The sequence below is a fragment of the Sitodiplosis mosellana genome, unplaced genomic scaffold (assembly GCF_009176505.1).
Source record: "Sitodiplosis mosellana isolate CC-2019 unplaced genomic scaffold, AAFC_SMos_1.0 Smas_scaffold_6197, whole genome shotgun sequence".
NCBI lineage: Eukaryota > Metazoa > Arthropoda > Insecta > Diptera > Cecidomyiidae > Sitodiplosis > Sitodiplosis mosellana.
In genome coordinates this window covers 8,189,573-8,212,335 of record NW_022601438.1, presented here as the reverse complement: position 1 = coordinate 8,212,335, position 22,763 = coordinate 8,189,573, and the positions used below count along the sequence as shown (strand labels likewise).

General features: G+C 35.1%; 1 protein-coding gene across 2 annotated transcripts in view; it reads left to right on the top strand.

Moving 5' to 3' along the window:
- LOC129577366 (insulin-like growth factor-binding protein complex acid labile subunit) overlaps positions 1-22,127 on the top strand; it is a 95,580-nt gene extending 73,453 nt beyond the window's left edge. For both annotated transcript variants that reach the window (XM_055464253.1, XM_055464254.1), the window contains 7 exons: positions 3,222-3,444; positions 4,137-4,273; positions 4,519-4,559; positions 4,803-4,914; positions 11,209-11,389; positions 11,494-11,633; positions 11,780-22,127. In XM_055464253.1, the coding sequence (XP_055320228.1) occupies positions 3,222-3,444; positions 4,137-4,273; positions 4,519-4,559; positions 4,803-4,914; positions 11,209-11,389; positions 11,494-11,633; positions 11,780-12,054 (1,109 nt within the window). In that variant the 3' untranslated portion in view covers positions 12,055-22,127. The remainder of the gene's footprint in view (positions 1-3,221; positions 3,445-4,136; positions 4,274-4,518; positions 4,560-4,802; positions 4,915-11,208; positions 11,390-11,493; positions 11,634-11,779) is intronic.
- The last annotated feature ends 636 nt before the right edge of the window (positions 22,128-22,763 follow it).

Sequence of the window (22,763 nt, the reverse complement as noted above, 5' to 3'; positions counted from 1 at the left end):
CTCTCTCTCTCTCTCTCTCTCTCTCTCTCTCTCTCTCTCTCTCTCTCGTTCGCTGTGTTCCCATTTTGAGGGCGAAAGTTTTTCATCAGCAAATCTGCTACTTTCTTTAGTCGTATTTATGTTTTTGTTCCTGCCTCGCCCTTCCTTGCTTTCTGCTTCGTACTCGGAACGATTTCATTGGGTTTTATGTTCTTCGGTGTATGTGCGTCGTTTCTTTTTTTCTCGTTGTTGGTTTTTTTCTGGCCTTCGATCCGTGTCTGTTTCGCCTTGTTGCTTTTACTTGTGTCTTTACTCAATGACTCAGTTACCATTTCCCTTTCGAAATCGGCAAATATTCCACGGTGTATATGTTGTCTTTATTTTTATGTCATTTGAGCCAAATACACAATTCGCTATTTGCTTTTGTAATACATTCTCCAAATAAACTAAAATAAAATGTGTGTGTGTGTGTGTGTGTCTGTCTCTTGATAATCACAAGTGGCAAACGAACTTTTATTTTTTTGTTTTCGATGAGGTATTATATTGCGCTGGATTATTTGCTATGTTTTGCGAAGCGACTGCGGGCAAATCAGACCAATCATGAACCAAAACTTGGTATTTTTTGTTGTCTTCTTTAGTTTTTCTCTGTCTCTCTCACTCTCTTCAACTGTTTGCATGCGAGTCATTTGTGTGCTTAAAGAGTTGAGTCGAAAACTTTGTCGGGCATCATTTTTCACCTAATACCTCCATTCTTTTCCTACATGAATCATTTTTAGCACTACATGAAATGTAGAGCTACTAATCTGCTTTTTTTTCTAGGTCAAGTTTGACTACTCAAACAAATGTTGGTGAATTTGAATTATATGCTCATATTCTTTATTTGATTTAAAACCGGTGCACTAATGAAGATTTAATATACAGGGTGATTCATAATTCCATGCTAATCTCTCTACGACAGATTCCTTGGCTCATGAGGAGTAAAAATGTGTATGGACACTTTTGTGAATTCGGCCTCTAAACCAAAGATTTGGCCGCCGGCGCATTTTTGGCCGCGCCGCCGTGCTTCTACGCCAAAAGCCATTGTGAGCCCATTTTTGGACTAAATGCATGATTTTTGGCTCATTGGAAAGATATTGAGGCCCACTAGATCCTCCAATCCAAAAACGGTGAAAATGTTTGACTAAGGGGTTAAAATTAACCCATACCGGAAAGTATGGAAAACTGGTAAAAATAGTGAATTATTTCAAAATAATGCGTTATTAAGGTATCGTTTTTTCATCATAGATTGAAAGATCGTAAAATTTTAGGCCGGTATGCCCATTTTCAGAAACCGATTTTGCCGTTAACCCAAGAAAACTGCGACCTCAAGTTGTCATTAGTACCCATTTTTCGAAGGTCCCCAAATACCGGGGCATAACTCAGAAACTATGGGAGATATCGGTTTACTATCTATATAAAAATTGTAGAGGGCGTCAAAAGAAACAACTTTGATATGTTTACTTTATGAATTTCACCTGTAGATGGCGCTCGAAATCAAAATTTCTAATTTAGTAATTTTTACTAAAGTAACGGTATTTTTCGATTCAACACATCAGCCATACTTGTTGCTTTTGTCGCCCTCTACAACTTTTCTGAAGATAGCGAATCAATATCTTCCATAGTTTCTGGGTTATACCCCGGTATCTAATAACCTTCGAAAAATGGGTACTAATGACACCTTCGGGTCGCAGTTTTCTTGGGTTAACGGCAAAATCGGTTTCTAAAAATGGGCATACCGGCCTAAAATTTTACGATCTTTCGATCTGTGATGAAAAAACGATACCTTAATAACGCATTATTTTGAAATAATTCACTATTTTTACCAGTTTTCCATACTTTCCGGTATGGGTTAATTTTAACCCCTTAGTCAAACATTTTCACCGTTTTTGGATTGGAGGATCTAGTGGGCCTCAATATCTTTCCAATGAGCCAAAAATCATGCATTTATGTCCTAAAATGGGCTCACAATGGCTTTTGGCGTAGAAGCACCGCGGCGCGGCCAAAAATGCGCCGGCGGCCAAATCTTTGGTATAGAGGCCGAACTCGGAAAAGTGTCCACACACATTTTTACTCCTCATGAGCCAAGGAATCTGTCGTAGAGAGATTAGCATGGAATTATGAATCACCCTGTATAACACTTCATATATACACAAAAGAGTGACATACAATTTTTTTTATTTTTCCAAACTATATTTTATCATACATTTTATTTGTTTCTGGCATAACTTATAACTAATCCTTTCAATGAGTTTCGAATATATTGAATTTTCTGCGAATATGTAATAAATTAAAACTCAAGAACGCAGAGCGGAGCGTAGCGAAGCTCTGCGGTCTTGTTTCTTTCTCTTTCACACTAACCATGTCGACTAGAAATCGCGTTGCAAATACAAGTTTGGTTTCATTGAAATGGATTTTTGTACAATTAATTGTTGACAACTTTTTTCCAGCACGTCGCATGAAGAACGCCCTTTTCATCGCATTCATCTATTTGGTTGTTGGTTGTCAACTTTATATTCAATTTGGTGTGCATATATTTCGATTCTCGGAAAAAGTTGTAATCGAAAAATGAAGAAAGGCAAAAATACAAAAGTAAAATGTCGGTTGTTTATTTCGTGTCAATTGCTTTGACTTTGGCTGACATCGTGTACCTATTTACTCTCGCTCCCGCCCAACCTTTCGCCGCCAATCCGTACATGTAAAAGTGATACTTTTCATGTAATGCATAATGTGACTCTGTGTCGGTGTTTTCCAACCGAAATGTTACATTCTAATTATTTTTTGGCGTGCAGACGTATTTGTTTCACCACTTTCACGGTTTTTCTACGCCGTTCCCAGTGGCTGATAATTGACAATTTGTCATTTTCAATTCCAACTGGATGGGGTTGCTTTCGGGAATGAATCTGCTTGTGTCTCTGATTTATGTTCGTGCAACGTCAACACAAAAGAACGAACGGATCACATTGGAAATGATTGTGTCCTAGTTATGTTCAAATTACCATTTATTCAGACCGTATGGCGGTCAATCACATTTCCACTTATTTTTACTTTTAAAAGCAATCATTCGAATAATAATAATTCATTTTATGTGACACATTGACATTCAATAAATTACGACTTTGCACACTCATGTTATCGCCTGCCACTAAGCATTAACTCAATAAAAAAAAATATGTCAATTTCATATATGTTATGGTTTGTTGCAGGTAAGGAACTTACTCAACTGGACGTATCACAAAATCAACTGCAGAATGTGCCATCGAATGCGATCAAAAATCTTCATCATTTGCTGATACTGAACTTGAACCACAATCGCATCTCGCAAATACACAATCGTGCATTCGAAGGACTTGACACACTGGAAATACTGACTTTGTATGAGAATAAAATCAATGTCATCGAAGCGGAAGCGTTCCGTGGATTGGAAAAGTGAGTAGTGTTGCGTTTTTAAAAATGAAAGCGAAAAAAAGGCAAAGCAAAATAAAAATCGACATTCTCGACTCGACACATATTCAATTGGAAGTGGAAATTGATTGTTTGGCCAAGCGCATCGACCAAGCATGTCCGCGAGCTCTCCCAGCGAGCCAGCTCCTCAATATGTGAGCGCTCAGCTCAAAGAGAGTTGGCTCATTTATGTGGCGTTACCATAGGAAGAAATGTCAGAATATTTTCACTTTTTTTTTAAATATTAGCTGTCAACATTCTGACATTTCTTTGTATTGCAACGCCACTTAAATGAGCCAGCTCTCTATGAGCTGAGCGCTCATATATTGAGGAGCTGGCTCGCTGGGGGAGCTCGCGGACATGCTTGGCATCGACATTATTAATTATTTCATTGAATCGATTTTCGATTCGTATTGAACATCGAAATCCGATTATTTCTGCATTGCAATGGCACAATTTTTTTTCCGAATTCATTTTATACCATTTTTGTGCATTTCGTTCATACAAAAACCGATTCCAATTAAATATGTAGTTATTCGATTCTGGTAAAACGGCACTTCAATTACAGCTACATCAATTTAAAACAATTTTATTGCACAAATATAAGACGATTAATTTCGCACGTTACCGTTTTTTTCTTCCTCTTGCTATGTACGTGTGTATCTATGTGTCCGTAGAAAACTAAAGCGTTTGAACCTTGGTGGAAATGAATTGACATCGGTACCACAACGAGCACTATCCATTTTTGATAATCTCAAAAAGTTGGAAATTCAAGAGAACAAAATTCGTGTTATCAAAGAAGGTGATTTTGAAGGTGAGGTTTTTCAAATTCTGTACATTTATATTCCACTCCATACACACACATTCAGTACTCGAAATAAATTCGTTCATGTAAATCTCACACTAATCTTTAACACACATACGTACACATATTTGATTTTAAAACGAATAAAAAACTTCCTTTTTTTCCGATGCCAAATATTTGCTTGATTTCACTTTGTTGACCAATTGACTGGGCGATACCAATAACAATAACAACAACAACAATAACCAAAAAAGGATTGCGAAATTTGGATTCGTTGATTTTGGCACACAATCAGGTAAAAAATATGTTTATTATCTTATACTTACGTTATATAATTTTCGTCGTTTCTCATGTTCAAATACCGCAAACACACCAAAGTAGAAAACAGTCCTACTTTAGTTAGTTCAACAACGCAATGGCTGCGTACTGTTCCACTCTGATACAGAAAAGACTATTATACTTTTATTTTGCGTTTGAAATTCGCGAATATTAACACTACACAATATTCTAAATTTGGATGTTTAATTTTAAAAATCAGATCACCAAGGTTCCGGCCAACGTGTTCAGCCATTTGACTCTATTGAACTCTCTTGAACTGGAAGGTAACCAGATCACGTACGTGGATAAGGATGCGTTTGCTGGCTTAGAAGGTGAGTACATTTCAACGAAATGTTCATATATCGCTTCTTGTCTTTGTATGATTTTGCCCAGTGGCTTGTGAGAGTTGCCAATTGTCAATTGTTACGCCAAATATTTGACGTAGGAGGAAAAATCATCGTCATTCTTCTTTCTCACTGTCGGAAGTAAAAGAAATTCATCAAGAGAATAACAAACACAGAATCCAATTCTCTTGTTGACCGAATTACAGAGAACGTAGAAAAAGTGGCCAACGACGAATCAACAAAAGTGAATTGATAAGACATTCGCAAAATGTTTCGGAATAGACTTACGGATGAGTGGAAATAATTGATGTGAACGAAATGTTGAGGACTGGAATCAAGCCGCACGTTTACAATTAATTATTGCTATCCGCAATATATACTGCATCAAAGTCAGTCGTTGAGGCCGTCGCCGGCTGCCATTTTAGCAAACAATGTAAATAATTGATCATCATAGTCATCATAGACTTCGTATATTCGACGTTTTTTTTTCTCATATTCTTCTTGTGATTGAAGCATGTTTATTTGGCCAAGTGGTAGTATTTCCGGTGTCGGATCCACATACACCGTAGAAGAAAAATTTCTTGCTCACTTTTCAAATACAATAACAACAACTTTCATCTCTGTGGCAATTTTGAGTGCGACGCTGAACTTCCGCTTGCTTATCGAGAGTAGGATGGTAGGAGCTTCCGTTTGTGAATGCGTTCACATTCATTAAATGAATGAATTTATCGATGGGGGGGATTGTTGTAATTGTATTGCAACATCTTTATCATTAGTCGTGTCTAATTCAGATAGTGCGTATGTGCGTGTGGGAAGCAAGCATATCGAATACAAAATAGCGACTCGTTCATTCCTTTTCATTGCATGCATCTGTATTAATTGAATTGTTTGGCCAGTTATACCTTTCAGTTCGAGGCGTTGTATGTATATATTTATAGGCATAAACGAGCGGAGTACACCATTTAAGAGTTTTACTAATGCTAACCGAGCAAAGTATGACATGGCAATGCAGAATCAAAGTTTTGAGCATCATTTGTGGAACAAACCCCATTGTGTCTTTCCACTCATACCGTTGTCGCCGTGAGAATATGAGCATTAGCTCAGGTGGCTTTGAGGGATTTGCCTGCGACGACAAGGGATCAAGAAAAACATTTTATTAGCCAATTGTGACGATGAAATGCAAAAAAGTCCGCACAAATATTGCCACTTTTACACCTTTACTCGTGGACATTCATACCTTTTTGGGGTGCTGTTCTACACGTTGCCATCAGAACAATATTTATTACAATTTATTTACGTTTTTTTTCGGATCGATTCGAATGTTCGCGCAGAATGGCTTTTTGCTTGTGAAAATTCGTGTAAAATTGCCTCCAGGTGTACGACATTCTATTTTGTGTTGACATGAGTTAATCGGTAATAAGCTTCTATAACACTTGCATCCCAATTTTAGCACAAAATCCACGGCAAACAGAGAAAGGAAAACATGGTATTTACTTTTCGAAGATTTTCAAATGTGCACAACCATTTCGAAATTATATTTACCTGCATAAAAAAATACGACAAGAGTGTAAGTCATGAGGCCGATATATGAAAACGGTTGTGGTTTGGTTGTGATTCAGTTGTTTAAGATGATTTTCTCCTGGAAACGATGGAACTAGACTTTCAATTCAAATAAAATGACAACCGATTTCTGTCAAGCAATCCGATTAAATGACATTTTGGTTTTCGATGATTTTCATTTGTTTGATTTTTTGAAAGATACAATTTTCGAAGATCATGCGACATTTTTTCGAGATTCCATAAAAAAATCTGTGGCCAATCATCAGGCTAATGATATCATTAATATAACGATTTTGGCTCTTTTGTAGACATTTAATCTGTGTTTTCTATTCTTGAATGCTATTTTTCATTGGCTTATTACAATATATCCTTCTGTTCGGATTTCTTTTTGGAGCGTACAAACACGGAACTATTTTGTAGTGATTTATAATACAAATCGAACAAGAGCGCCAGAAGCGCTATCATGTAGAGACAATGGAATCTCGCACCTTTACTTCTCTCGTTCGATTTGAATTTTGAATAAATGAAAAAAATCCATATAGTGCTCGAGCGCCTTCAGCGCTCTCGTGCGCCCTCAAATCGTTTGCGCTCTGGTGCATTGCACCACTCCGCTCCTGGTAAAAAAAAGTCCCTGTCGCCAATGATGAATTTTGGGCGGAAATGAAATTTGTTTATTACGTCAAACAAACATTCATGTTTGTTCATTTGTTTTATTCGCTAAATCAATACAAAAATTCCATTTGCCAAATATGTTTAATTCCAATCAAGCGCTCCATTTTATTGATTTGAATTGGATGTGGTGACTTATGTTTGCTTGTTGTTATTTTGACCCGATTGCTTCAATTTCACTCTAGTTCACAGCCATTTTCGTTACTAATTGCATTTATTTAGAGAAATAAGCATAGTCTTGATACTTGGATGCATGGTAAAATGTCAATCGATTGAAATGAAACCAAATTTGGTTGATTACGTGTAAATTGTCATGCAAAATTTCCAAATATTCGACAGGCACCGTCATTTGCACAACATTATCATTGTTAATAAAGACATTAACGAATGACGACGGCATGCTCGTTTGCGTCCACTGAAATATCGTATACGCTTAAACCGCAAATTTATGAATATTTACAAGAAGGTTGCTTGGTGTATGTAAAACGATTGTCGTGTGTTTTCGGTTAGTGCCTATAACAACACAATCTAAAACCCATTCTTTTATTGTTTCACCAAAAATGATGTTCTCGTTGTTAAATAGAATGTTTTGTCGCTGTTGTGAAGTGAAAAATGGAAGCACTCACATGGAGAGAGAGGAGGAAAGAGATTGAGAGGAAAATCGATTCAAATTTTTTCCATATCCATGAGTTGAGACATATCTGTTGCGCGAAGTTTCGCTGCTCTTGCTGTCGTTCATCAGCATTGTTTCGCACTCGATTGTTGAACGGAATAATACAAAACCATGAAATTGATATGAAAAGTTTGGTTTTTAACGTCCCGCTTGCACATTCTGCTGTTGAACCGAATCAATGGCAGAACCGCAACGCCGTTTACCGGAGACCTCACCAAGTGGAGAGTGAAAGAGAGAGAGAGAGAGAGAGAGGGAGTAGGAGTGAGATAGAGAGCATAAACCTAACGTGAACACATAGTTTGCATATAGTTTTAGCTTAAATAGTTATGACTTGGGTTAAGTGCGTTGTGCGTTCTCTCCCTCTGTGTTTGTGTCTGCGTATGCAGATGGCTCTCCCTTTTTGGAGCAATTGCCATATTTCATCATTTTCGTCGCTATCCACCACAGGTTCATCCACCGCACACACTGCTCGTTCTATCTGCTCGGCGAGCAATGCTCGCTAGTCATTTGCCACGCGATATATTTTTTCCCCTCTCTTCATTTTATTTCCACATTACATTATTCATGCAAACGATGCATATTCGCGCGCAATTTATGCAAAAAAAAAAATGAATGTGCTTCGAACAAAAAAAAAAAACACACACACACACGCTCGCACTAAATCATTCAGTTCTACTATAGTTCTCTTCGAACATTTCAATGATTGATTTTTGCATGTGTGTGTATGTGTGCGCTACGAAATGGCGAACAAACTTCGAACAACCATATTTTATTGTTTGCACTTTTAAAGGGGGCATTAAACGCGTGTATGTACTAATAAAACATTTAAATATAAAATATGACAGGTGAGAGAGTAATATAGAACGGGGAAGAGATGCTTGCGTTGTATCTACTTCCCTTTATGTGCTTCCATTTTTGTTGTTGTAATTTGCCTCGCTGAATTGTAATTGAAAAATCACCCTTTTCCCTCGCTCGCTTGCTTTCTGTTCATTTTCATCGGAAAAATTCATTCGATATATTGCCGAGAGGTAGAAAAATGGTCGCACTTTTTGTTCGACACCGAATGAAATTCACGATGTTTAATTTATGGTAAACAACATAATCCAATGTGGATTTTTTTTTCTCGGAAAGTCATCAATCAAATTGATTCAATTTTTTTGCCATACCTCTATGAAATATTCACACGGAATCCTTTCGCCCATTTGACCATTCATCGACACATAAAATGCATTTTTGAATCATTTTCATGCAAATAACCAATTTATAGCGGGACCTGCTGATTGGCTGATGTTTTCAGAACAACCAGTTTTCGAAGGGCTAAGGTTTACCTGAATGTTATGGTGCTCAAATTTCGAGGCCAATTTCATTTTGAAGCGGCAACAAACAGATGTTTTTTTCATAGCAATTCACCGGATTTAACTGTCTCTGAATTCACATTGCCGTCCTCGCCATGTCACATCGATGGGCAAACGTATCTGATACATGTGATTTAAGCTCTGAAATGCGATTTAAATTCCTCTTGACTTTGGCAATATAAATGAAACAGCTCCATCCACATAAAAATAGATTATGTTCTTCATTATATTCTACGTTGATTTTAATATCATGTTGTTGTGTCATTTCCCTTTACGCAAACACACACGTTTATCTTTACCAAGCAGTCTACGGTTGAGATACGTGATTTCGAAACAAATCAACCAAAACAATGTGCATATTCTATGCGAATTTTTCTCCCATTCAGTTCAATGTTCGTTCACATTCTACCCGTTCCAATGAATTAAATCGGCACATACATAACTTTAACAATATCCTTTAACTTTTTAATGAACCTCAATGAATTCCCAGAGTTGCTCTCTTTTGGCTCATAAACATAAGAGAAGAAGAAGAGAGGTAGAGAAGATACAGAATCAAGTGAATGCTCATCTCGAAAATAGTTTTGCCATTTCAAAAGGTGTTATGGCTGGCTGAGAATGTATACAGGTTTTGTACAGTTGTTCTGTAACAATAGCATGTGAAATTTCATCCGAAATGTGCATATCTTAAAGTCATTCTGGAAAAATGGGCCCATCAAGGAGGTGAAAAAAACTTGTTCTATGCTAACATTCAAAGTTATGAAGAATAATCTCTTTGATTTAAACGTTGCAGAAACGGAGATTTAATGCCACATGCCTAACGATATGGTTGGCAAAAGAATTTCGTTTAACGATGCTTCAGCGCGACATTTAATTTGATGTTCAAGCGGACTTTTTCGATGCCGAATGATAACGAAAAAGAAAGAAAAACATACTCTCGTGTGCATCCCTTACTGTGCGCATTGAGTATTCGGTTGGTCGAATGGTTGAAAATCCAATCTAATAACAACGAGAAGAGTTCAACGCGAAGGGCTTGCGACGAACAAATATATGTGAAACATTTCCAAATATATTCAAATACGTCAAATATTTCAAATTTTTCGCATATTTAAAAATTGAGAGGAATATTTCAAACAGAAATAGTCACAACAATATCGGGTAATACCAAAAAAAAACGTCAAAAATGTAGCTGAAATATGCCTGGAATATATCAAATATTCCAAATATTTGAAATATGACGGAATATGACTGAAATATAGAAATATATGAAAATATTGCCGTATTTCAGGCGTCGCAAGCCCTTTGGTTCAACGCACAAAACTTTCGCGATAAATTACTACGCGTCTGTCGTATCATGTTGTGGGCTCACAGGACGAACATTTGATTTCGATTAGGTGTCTCATGATCGTGGTATTTTCAAAGTTGTTGAATTTTCTTTCTCTTTTCTCGGGGCTTTTACTCTCTCTCTCTCCCTCTCTCCCTCTCCCTCTCTCCTTCTCTCTCTTGTTCTTGCTCTTTTCATATTTATGCGCCAAAAAAAAACTTTTGTTTCGATCTCTGTTTTTCTATGGTTATCATCGTTGATTGCGGAAGATATTTTTATGGTTGGGCCTACGTACAAAAAAGCGGAAAATCTTGGAATTATTTCAAAGTACTTATGTATTTTTGTCTGCATGTCACAGAGTCATGAGAACGATATCCAAGTTAAAATATTGGCGTTATCTGTACAAAAACCGACAAAGTAAAAGAAAAGATTGTGTCGTGTATTCAAATTCATCGACCAGTAGAAATTTTCCCGACCTCGGTCGTTGTGGCGAAACATTTTGTGCGCATTTTTTACACTGACTTAAGCTCAAAGAATTTGCTACTTTGTGTTTGTATGCGTGAACAAAATACTTGCCAAAGCAAAACTGGCAAAATCAAAAGACTCTCACACTCACTCTCTTGAAAAACAACTTGATTTTGATGGAAATCAAATGGGCTCCGAAAAATTAACGATGTTTATTCGGTTGACTGAATGAATTACAGAAAATCTTCAGTATCTTCGTTTGGGCGATAATAATATCCATCAAATACCGGGCGATGCATTACGACCTCTACATCGATTGCGACACTTGGACTTGCGTTCGAACAATATTACCGTCATTCCGGAGGACGCGTTTAGCGGTTACGGTGATTCGATAACCTTCCTGAATCTACAAAAGAATGGGTAAGTTTGTCTTCCTTTTTTGAAATTGCCTCATTTGTGTTGCGGACACAACTAAGTGTTGAAAGGTCGAAATTAACACGAACACACTCTTTGTTTGGGTATAGGATTTCGGTATTGCCGGCTTCAGCATTTGAGAATTTAAACTCACTGGAAACGTTGAACATTCAAAACAACAAATTGACACGAATACCCGAAGAAGTGATGGAACCAATTATCGATACGCTGCGAGTTGTCGACATTGTCGGTAAGTACCTACATTTGAAGGGTGATTTTTGCGCAATCCATTTGTATTTCTCTTTGCAATGAAAACCAAAACAAAATTGTTGCAAAATTCAAAACACACTTCTTTTTTTTTTCTTCTCCCATCGACGTAAATGTGTACATCCATAGATAATCCATTGGTTTGTTCGTGCGAGCTGATCTGGTTCCCCGAACTTTTACAATCGCTTAAAGACCGTGACGACGAAATGACACAGAAAAAGCGTCCAATGTGCTTGATGCCAAATGAACACCGTGAATACTTTGTGCAATCAATGCCGTTGGAGCGAATGAACTGTGTGGGCAAACGTTTGGTGAATTCACAATTGAATAGCGCTGCAAATACCAATCGATACCAACTAATGATATTGTTAAACTTACTATCAATGATTTCACTATATTTTTGAGCGGATTGATGAATACGACAGTACTAAACAACTAGAACTAAAACAAAAGACACATACACACAAACAAACAAAAATCCAACCAAATTTATACAAAAAAAACCATGTTTGAATCATAGACACACTCATACACAGCGAACAGAATGTTGTAGGCAAAATTACCGAACCGATTTTCCGGGAAACACAAAATGATTTTAAATTTGAAGTAGCTTGGTCAGACACTTCGAAAATAATTTACAGAATGCTTTGATCCGAACGATATGAGTCAAATGTGCGGGAACCAAATACACAGAAACATGCGGGAAATCAAGCGTAAAAGTAATTTGCCAACGAAGTGTACGTAATGAAGTGTTTTTTACATTATTTAAAAAAGGGAAACATTGCAGTGCAGTACTGGCAGTGCTAGTGTTTTTGACATGCTTTTTCATAATTCGCCCCCCCCCCCATCGTTCGACTTCTGTTGTGGTTTTCTTCTTATCAAATAAATATTTTACGTTGCAAACTTTTGAGCTATATTCGGTATAAATGGGCATTTCTATTGCGAATTCATACGTTTTTTCATGATCAGAGATGTTAGCCATCGGCTAAATGTTTCCATCTAATCACTTTCAAGTACTTTGAAGCAACAATTTTTTTTCCTTTCATTACGATCGTTTTCCAATTGGAATTTTTGTCCCCCATCCCAGAAGCCACAGATTTTTACAACAACAACAAAACACTATGAAGTGAAAACATAAAAATGCAACAGCAAACATTTTCATTACAAATTTATTTGTTGATATTTTATTTGCAAAAGCTTTTGTTCTTGCTCATTTTTACTTTTTTTCTGCTGCAGTGATCAACTGACACAATTTATCGTTACAAATATCGTTTTCGACCTCTGTTTGAACTACATGATTTCACATAATTTAAATTGAAACGAACAAAATGAATTGGGTGTGTTTCAATTTTCCAATCTTTCAATCGGATGTTTGAATAAATAAAAAAGCAATTGGCGCATATTTTTTTTTGTTTAAATTAGAAGAGAGAGAGAGAGAGAGAGGGAGAGAGAAAAACAACTATGGAAAATTGATGCTATCAATGTGTTCGATGATAGCTTCAATTTTCGGCCAAATCAATTCTCAACTTTTCAATTGAATTAATATTTTCTCGTCAATCTTTCTTTCTCATCTTCTTTCCCTCTTCACATAGATTTTTTTTTCACAATTTTTTATCTAATAAAAAAATAGCTCGTATATTAACGTGTGCATAAAAGACACAATAAAAGAAATATTTTTAAACGTTTACATTTAACAAAAAAAAACACACAATTTTAATCATCTATCTAAATGTATATTTGAATCTTCGTTAAAATTCAGTGGATATTTTACCTTTATAATCGATCATTAGCATTTAATAAAGAGAAAGTGAAGAGCGTGATTGAACGCAATGTGCGCTGTTATTGACATGAGAAAACACGCGCGGCAGCGACATCATCAACTAATTTTCGAAATGGAGTATTTTCATTAATTTTCCTAACCAAAAAAAAAAAAACAGAGAGCAAAGCAAAACCAAACAATTCTCAATGTGAAATGTAATGATATTTAAATTTTAAGCCAAATGGATATTTAACTAGCAGCAAACAGCAACCAATTTGCGTAAACATAGTACGATTTTTTTTTCTGTCAATTCTCTTGCCCATTCTATTCCAACCAATCAATATATTTCTCTACAAAGAGACATTTAAAACTTAACCACTTGAAATTAAATTCAACAATCTATGTGTACGTCTTGCCATTTAACGTTTTTATTTTAAACTTTCTCGACCGAAAAAAAAAGTTTCTAGATATGTATTTAAATTTTCTCACATGCTAAACCAAAATTAAATAAAATTTAAAAAAAAACTCCTCACATAAATCCAACATATGACGAGCGACGGAGCCACCGCATTCGGTTGAGTTTGGATTTGACATTTTGCATGTGGTATGAGCCAAGGCGACGTGTAGTCACTTGCCCGTTTCTCATTTTCCTTCCCGCTTCACAAAGTGAGCAAAAAAAATTCCTTTTGATCTTCTTACTCAAATACATGAGCGATTTGAAATTGTTGAGCGCGCTGTCAGTGTTTGTGCTAATTTGTCGTGTCAATCACATGCTACTGTTGTACTCCATTCTGATTTCGAATAGAAACGGCACAGTCACACACGAGCACAGCAGTGTGTAAATGCCAATTAGATGTTGAGAATTCATCTGTTTGAGAAATTGTTTTTAGCATTTGATTGAGCGTCAAATTGACACCAACAACTTTGGCAACAGAATCACTGGCAGCACCAACCGAACATCACCATAACCGTCACCTTTCGACGAACGGAATCAAGAACAATGCGACGATAGAAAGAGAGACAACCACCGACTAGATGGAGAAAAAAAAAACCACAACAAAAGATGTGTGGACGGTATAAGTTATTTGTTATCAAAGTCAGAGATGATAGCACATAATTTATATGCACACAAGTTATGATATTCTTCCCGCTCTTCTACCGACGATTCGTTTCGAAAAACCAGATGATGAACACGGGAGAAAAAAAAAGCACAAAGAAGAAGCAAAAAATTGAATCCAAACACATGCACACACAGGAAAGTGAAACAGTCGACAAACACACGAGCAACATTGGAAATCACATCCAGACATATTGGATTTTTCTACACCAAGCTCTGCTTGCTTGCACGTTAGCTCGTTTGTTCTGCTTTCTCGCTCGGCTCCGCCTCCGAATATGTCATATGATGAGAATTTATGGGGATAAAATAGAATCTATGAAATGTGTTTCAGTTTCATTTAATACAATTTGTGATTACATTAGTCTAATTGTTGAAAATATCGCGTGTGTAAACATAAAAAACGACAAGATTCTAACGAAAAACAAACCAAAGAAGAAGAAGAAGAGGAATACGAAATAAAATTCAAATGAATGAATGAAAGAAATGGAAGAAAAACTGTTTTTCGTTGGCTTAAAATTGATTGCAATTTATATTACTCTGTGTCATGTAAACATAATTACTATAACCATTGACTACTTTTTCTCTCTAAAACGGTTTAACTCTCGTTTCTTTTCTCCCGATTTTCAACTACACTGAATTTTCAGTGTCAATGCACGAATCTTGACTCGATAAAAGAGACCAACGAAAAAATAAAAACTAAGCCAATATTCAAGACATGAATAACACAGCAACACAACAAATTACATTTTTTTTCTCACTGGTATACTTTTCTTTATGCTAGATCCACAAGTACTTTCTTTGTCTGTCTGTCTGTTTTGTTCCCTTTTTCCTGATTTTGCACATCATTGTATGTTTTTCTTTACTTTTTTCTCTTCATTTTGTAAGTTGCGCAGATTTTTTGTTCTTTCTCAATTCAAAACCACAATATAGTGTGAGCACAATCTCGTGCGCGATTTATTAAAAAAGGTGTTTGTTGGCTGAATGATGAAAAAAGCCTTTTTGAGCATTTTTCAGCGAAATCCTTTTCGCCAGAAAAAAAAATAAATAAATTGAAGTATTCACCGTCGCTTTTTTCATGCCATTCAGCACGTTTAAATCGCCGAAATTGAATCCATTTAACGGAATATACAGAAAAAGAAGAAAAAAAACCGTAGGGCAACCACTCAGAAACCAAAAAAAAAAACTCGTAAATATCGTAACGTAATCATCATGAAACTCAAAAATTATACTTGTTAAATATAGATATATGAATAAAGAGAGGAGCCCCTCTGATACAATATTTACCAGAAAATGATATATATAACAAATATAAAATAGATCCAATAACAACAACTACAACCACAAAATGAACATAACAATCAACAAGAACAGCAACCCGAAATTAATGTTAAACACACATTTGTAATTGTGAGACTCTTAAAGTATATCTCGTGAATAGAAATCATATCGCAGCTGAAAGCTAAACAAAAACACATGATAATCGAAAGATTAACCAAAATGAATATTCAGCAAAACATAGTAAATAGACTAATAATAATGTTTTCGTTGTAATATCCAGATTCTAAGCCATGAACAAGACGCAGAAGAAGCAAATATCAGCAAATCAAATAATAGTCATACATATTTTTCTCACTTTCAATTTTGCAAAATCTAAATGTTTTAATGTTGATGAGAGACCGAAAGGAAGAAGAAAAAAATCAACAAAAATCTACATGTAAATTCGTTCCAATGAAGTTATTAATTTTTATTCTTGTAAAGATGCAACAATCTAACCAAACAAAAACCAACTATATATTCTGTATATTTTTCAAAAAAAAAAATTGATTTTTTCTTTCTTCTAAGGATCAAATGTTGTTTGCTATTCCAGACAAGGTGGGCAAACAACATTCAGTGGAGTAGGTTATGGATGTATGGAGTAGGTTAGCTGTGAAATCAAACCAAACAAGATGGAACAAGAAAACCAACTACCGATTTTTGAATATTAGAAAAACGAGCCGAAATGTTTAGTGAAAAAGTGTAAATGTTTTTGAATAAGTAAATTCAAAATTGTGCGTGAAAATGATTGTATCATCGTGATTGTATCAAAAATCTATGTACTATAGTGATAATGAGAGATGTCCAAATTGATCCCAGACCACATATGTGGTGGATAACCGCAAAATTTCCTAATTTTGTTAACAATTTTTCGTTTTCGGTTTAAAATTTGGAGCGGTTTAGGTGTTTTATGCGGTGATGACCCATTGTAGTAAGCATAGATCAGAAGATAAGTGACTTGCAAAAACAAAATAAATGATTGATTAATTAGAAAAGAAACGAAATGGACTAAAAAGAATTTGAAACTCTTCAATTTAACATATCAAATATATCAAAATACATATCCAAAAATGAATAACCTTTAGTGATTGAAAATGAATTTGACACTCGATTTTTTTAGTCTCTTTTATGTTGTGACATTTGTACGCGCCACAAACACAAACAAAAAGCATTTATTCAAATTAAATGATATATCCACATGACATATCAATTGTGTTATCGCTTAGCGCCTTTCTTAATACGGAAACCATAGAATTCAGTAGCCATAACGACCGTCTAATCGGATGGAAAGAGGGCGTGGGTGCGTGTGTGTGTGTGTGTGTCTGTGTTTGAGGGAAAACACTGATTTTTATCTCTTACTTGACATGAGTCAACCGTTCGCGGTTGTCTACAAAGAAATTACACACCGCAAGATATATCAACACAAGAATTTCGATCATTTTACCACAAACACACACACACACACACATACACATATCATGGATGCTTTTATTTCACGTTCTATTCTAAATAAATGTACAAATGTTCGAGAACAATCTTGAACATTTCAACCGTTTGAATGAAATGAATAGTGTTGACGCTCCTCAGTTGGGGTTGTTAGTCACGAAAAGCAAAAAACAAAAAAAAAACAAGAAGATTATGAAACAATTATAATACGCATTTAAAATGTTTGTTTTCTAATGATTTATTTTTTAAAAATACAAGGAACCAGCAAATCTAAACATATCAAATATACTCGTTTATTGAAATTAAACTAATTCGTATTACATATCACATATCACTTAGAATATTGATGTCGATGAGGTTCTTCTACGAAGACCTGTAAAAGAGTTCACTTCCAATTTTATAACGGCGCTTGTGTATGTAACGAGGCTAACTTTCGGTGATTTTTTTTTTTTCAAGCGAAAAGAATGAGAGAAATTACGTTAAAAAAAAAACACGAAAATGGTTACCTTTTTCACCAATCGAATTGTCCAAGTGAAATTCTGAAGGGAAAAAAACAACCAAAACATTGATGCAGCTCTTCAAATCACATGGGAAATTACTTATGTTCAAATGTGTATTCGACTCAAAATTCCACATTCGGAAATGTATTTGGCTAATTCTCTCACATCATTTTCGTCGAAATTGGTTGAATCAACATTTTCCATTATCTATTCGAATGCTGAATTAAATGCTTGCGAGAGCAAGGAATTTGGTGCGAATTCATTTGGATCATATGAAATTGGTTGCGATGAAATGAGAATTCAGCGATTACATTTGAATCTCGTTTTGAATGCCAACGGGTGAGAGAGAGAGAGAGAGAGAGGGAGAAACCATCTGTAGTGTAAATCACATTGTAACCTCGTGTCAGAAAAAAACCATGTTCATTTTCGCTTGAAATTCGGCATGTCTAGGCTGAAGCCATGCAATGCGCAGAATGGCATTTTCTCGGTATAACAGCAAGCAAACGGAGATAAGAGTGTGGCGATGCCCCATGAGATATGAACGATAGAGAGAGAGAGAGGGAGAGAGAGTGATTCAATGAGAGAAACGAAGAAAGAATGAAAAACACACACCCGTTTTGTCACCCGTTGAGTACATTTATAACGTACGAGCTTTGTACATACACACCACCGCATGTGCACCATCATCTAATTTCAAATCGTCGGCGAATCCGATAAATTCCCAGAGATACAAGCAGAATAAAATGTAATACACATACAACGAGAGACTGGGTTTTATTGCTCTTTCATCGTGTCGATTGTTCCAATCACTTGAATTTTCGACTTCGAATATCAAACTTAATAAATAAAATCCAGTGTGAACGGTGTGTCGTCGTGGCGGATGCCGAACAACAAACGCGGAAAATTTAATCAAACGAAAAACAACAGACATAAAGTGAATTACGACGATGGCAGTGGTGGTGGCGGCACTGGTCGTAGATATTTCTATCGGTTAATTTGAATGAAGACGATTCGTTGAACGAGCGAGCGGGTGACGGCAACTACCAAACGCACGCCTATTTAATTTATGTCGTCTGACTTTGATATGGAAACGAGATAAATCTGTACGTACATTGAATGTATAACAAAAGCAGACTGAAAAAACCATCAAGTTTTAGGTATGCTTTTGTAAGATCGCGTTTTAGTGAATACGACCGCTTTTTTTGCCCTGTTTTGTCGCTAGAATTCTGCGATTTCTCTCTCTCTCTCCCTCTCTCTCTCTTTGTGCACAAATCGTTTCAAGCGAAATCATCAGCGCAACTTTTCCATCAACCCGATATCAGGAAGTTGAATGCGAAGATAGTTGTTCATTATTCAAGACTTTTCACTTGATTATTATGAGCTGGCGCTTCTCGCAAATATACTTGTTACAGAAGATTTTGCATTCGATACGAAAATTATGCGCACAGTGATGCATTTTGTGCGGAAAACAGCAAAACCTCATTTTTCCCATTACACTACTATGACGTGTCATAATTTTCAAGTGATTCCCTCAATGTCGTCCTGTCATGCTGTGCACAAATCATACCGTCGAATATTAATCGTGAAAATATCGTGCACGATAATGAAATCGGCAAACAGCCAAATATTGATATGAATTATGAACATTTATTACAGACATTTCGATTCACATTTTAAAATGAAATTGCTGCAATGCGCGCATTTGATTGAGTTACATCCTGCACTAATTAAATATTACCTATTTATTCGCGAATGAATGCATTTTCAGTTGGTTGTGCGTGTATATTGCACCAATACACACGGTATGTACTACGGGAAAATGTTCCACTAAATGTGCAAACGAAGTTAATCAAATTGGAATAGCGAAACAAGTGAACTGAACGTCAGCGCTCGCGATTCGTTTAGTCAAAAATAATTTGCAACATTTTGAATAATTGATGTGAAACACATAAGCGAAACCGCAACCAAATGCCAGAAAACAAAAACTCGATACCACAACATGGACGATCACTATTGCGACCCGATGAAATCACACCTTTGTTGAAGTGGAAAAAATAGTGGAAACGAATAAAAAAAGATGTTTTTACATAAATTGTCGCGCGGTTTCCTATCAATTGTCGATCGATTTCAATCATCCAGGCCATTAGCAAATGTGAGCGATAGATTAAGCATTGAAACGTTGTGAAAATAGTTGGTGAAATAAAAGGATTTGCTGGTCACATAGTTGGTAAAATTAATAAATACTTTCGGGGCATAGGCACCGTTTGAAGGTATCGCTACATACACTAGCAACGGAAACAAAAAAAAACCGTTAATATCACGCTATTTGAATAAAGTGCGTTTTTCTCTTCAACCTGAAGAGTCTAAATTGCGAGAGAAAAAAAACACGCAAAAACACAAATTTCTAAACCAAAAACTATTAACAAACAAAACATATATCACAATCATATCAGTAACTACGTTTTTTTTTAGATGTACCCTAAGATAAGGCCGATCATTGTTCGATCAAAACTAATTTGTCAAACTACCAATTGCGTAACAAACAACCAAAAATTATTAAACAAGAACATTTGTATAATTCCATACGAGAGAGTGAAAGAAAGATACAGAAAATGAAATCAATTTAAACTATATAAGCTATAAATGTATTTGAATTAAAGAAATTTGAAGAAGAAAAAAACAAATCTAGTTGTACAACTACAGTGTAACAGATCAACAAATACATATCCTTTTATGAATTTACGATTAGATGCGTATATTAGCAAAATGAATGGAAATTAAGAAGCAACCGATTTTATCCGCATGAAAAAGCAACACAAACACCTCCATTTCGCGCATTTTCATCACTTTAAATATAAACAATCCGCTATTTATTGAAAGACAAAGTCAACATTGAATTAGCTTAGAACGGTATAAATGAGATAAAAACCAAACAAATTGCACATATATCCAACAGCAACAACAGCAAACAAGTGCATCAATATATTTGCATGCTCACGATTAGAAAGGTGGGCATATTATTATACATCATATTTTGCGGCTGTATCGCCCAAATACACACTATTGCTCCCATATACAACAACAAGCAAGTACCCATACATATCAATTTTCAATGCATAAACACAACAACCCAAGGAAAACGTGTTTTTAAATGTAATTGATTTTTTTCTGATTTTTTATAAGAAAATTTATTGGACATATAATTATTAAATAAACAGTTAGAAAAGCGTTTGAAAATTTCCAAATTTATCAAGAAAAATTATAGTCGTAACTAAATTGGTGCCGATTACTTGGTGCCGCTCGTCATGTGTGTGTGTGTGTCAAATCTGAAGCATTAGCTCAGTTTGACCGATGGTAACATCACAATTGGCCCATCACACATTGAAATACAAACGAAAAAGAAAAAAAAATATGGAAAAAATGTGTAAAACTTTCAATTTTTTCTAAAGTGTTATATATTTAAAGAAGAAAAAAAAACTTTCTGAAATAATTAGAAATGAACGCAGACCGTGAAAATTGAAAGAATTTTTCTTTTGTGAAATTGAATTAATCTCTGCAGTCATATACTTCAAATCGCATATTCGAACAAATTACTTATTTTGTTTGGTATTCCAATTTTGATTTCCTTTTCCAAGTCTAAAAGTTTTCTTTTCCTTTTGTTTCGTGTCATTTTCAATTAATTTATCACAAAGTACGATTTTATCAAATGAGACAAGAAAAAAAATGAATTCAACGCTTTTTAATGTCTAGAATAAATCCTCTGGTTAGGTGTAATATTCATTTATTTCGTTGAGACTGTGTGATCGGTTTACGCTTTGGTCCGTTCAATTCCAATTTTGGACTATTCTGCACGTGGTTTTGGACTCACACTTTTCATTTCGAAACCAATTTTTCGTTTCTTTCCTTTTTTTCCCAATCTTCGCACACAAAATACATTATATGCATCTATATATTTTAACAAACATGAGATATTAATTTAAGGACAAATGAAAAAAATAAACAACATCGTCAGTTTTGTTAATGTTTCGCGTTAAACAAATTTCACTTCATTTGACAAAAATACATATTACAATAGTTACACTAAATAAATTCTGTCGAATATATACATGTGAACATTTCTATGCCCAAGCAATCAAACTCAAAACCAAGAAAATATTCATGTATATCGAATCACACAAACCCAAACGAAAATGGATATATTATTTTAAAACTGAAAAAAAATAACCAAAAATGGAAAAATTCTGTAATATTTATAGGGTTATTGGAAATACTCTTTGAAACTCAAATAAAAAAAATGAAATGATTACCAAAAAAATGTAAAAAAACGCTGCGAAAAATCAATTCATGTTTTATTTCAACATTTTTTCAACTATAATAAAAGATTTTGAGTTTTTCAAGCGATGGGTAAGTAAAATTGAAGGAGTTCAAAATTGAAAAAAAAATTGTTCAACTTTTGGAAGTAAAAAAATTCATGTTTATTTTCTTATGTAAGAATTAAACCTATATGTAAAATCCATCTTTTCATTTTCAATTGAGACTACCCAAAATATTTATTCATTTTGAATGTGCACACATGTGATAACATACATTTTTTGGTAACACTTTGTTGAGAATGACCGAAATTTGCTTTTCTGTGCTCAATTCACACTTGCAAAGATATTAAATTAATTCGAATTTATGCTGAGCGTCTATTTGTCGTAAAACTCCCTTTAGAAAATCTACATCTTCAATGGCTTTTTCAAGATCAATTAAATTTATTAATTTCCCATCGGTATATAAACCGGTGTCACTTCTTTGAAACACACAAGATAATGAGGAGATATCTTCAGCACCAGCTAATCTTCGATTTATAAAATATGGTTTGATAGCATTCAATGAAATCGCTCTCCAGAATTTGCCCGATTCTCAACCGGTATCCTTGTGACTATTGCCTAATTTATTTATTTATTTGTCTCTCTTAAAACTGTCGACAAATTG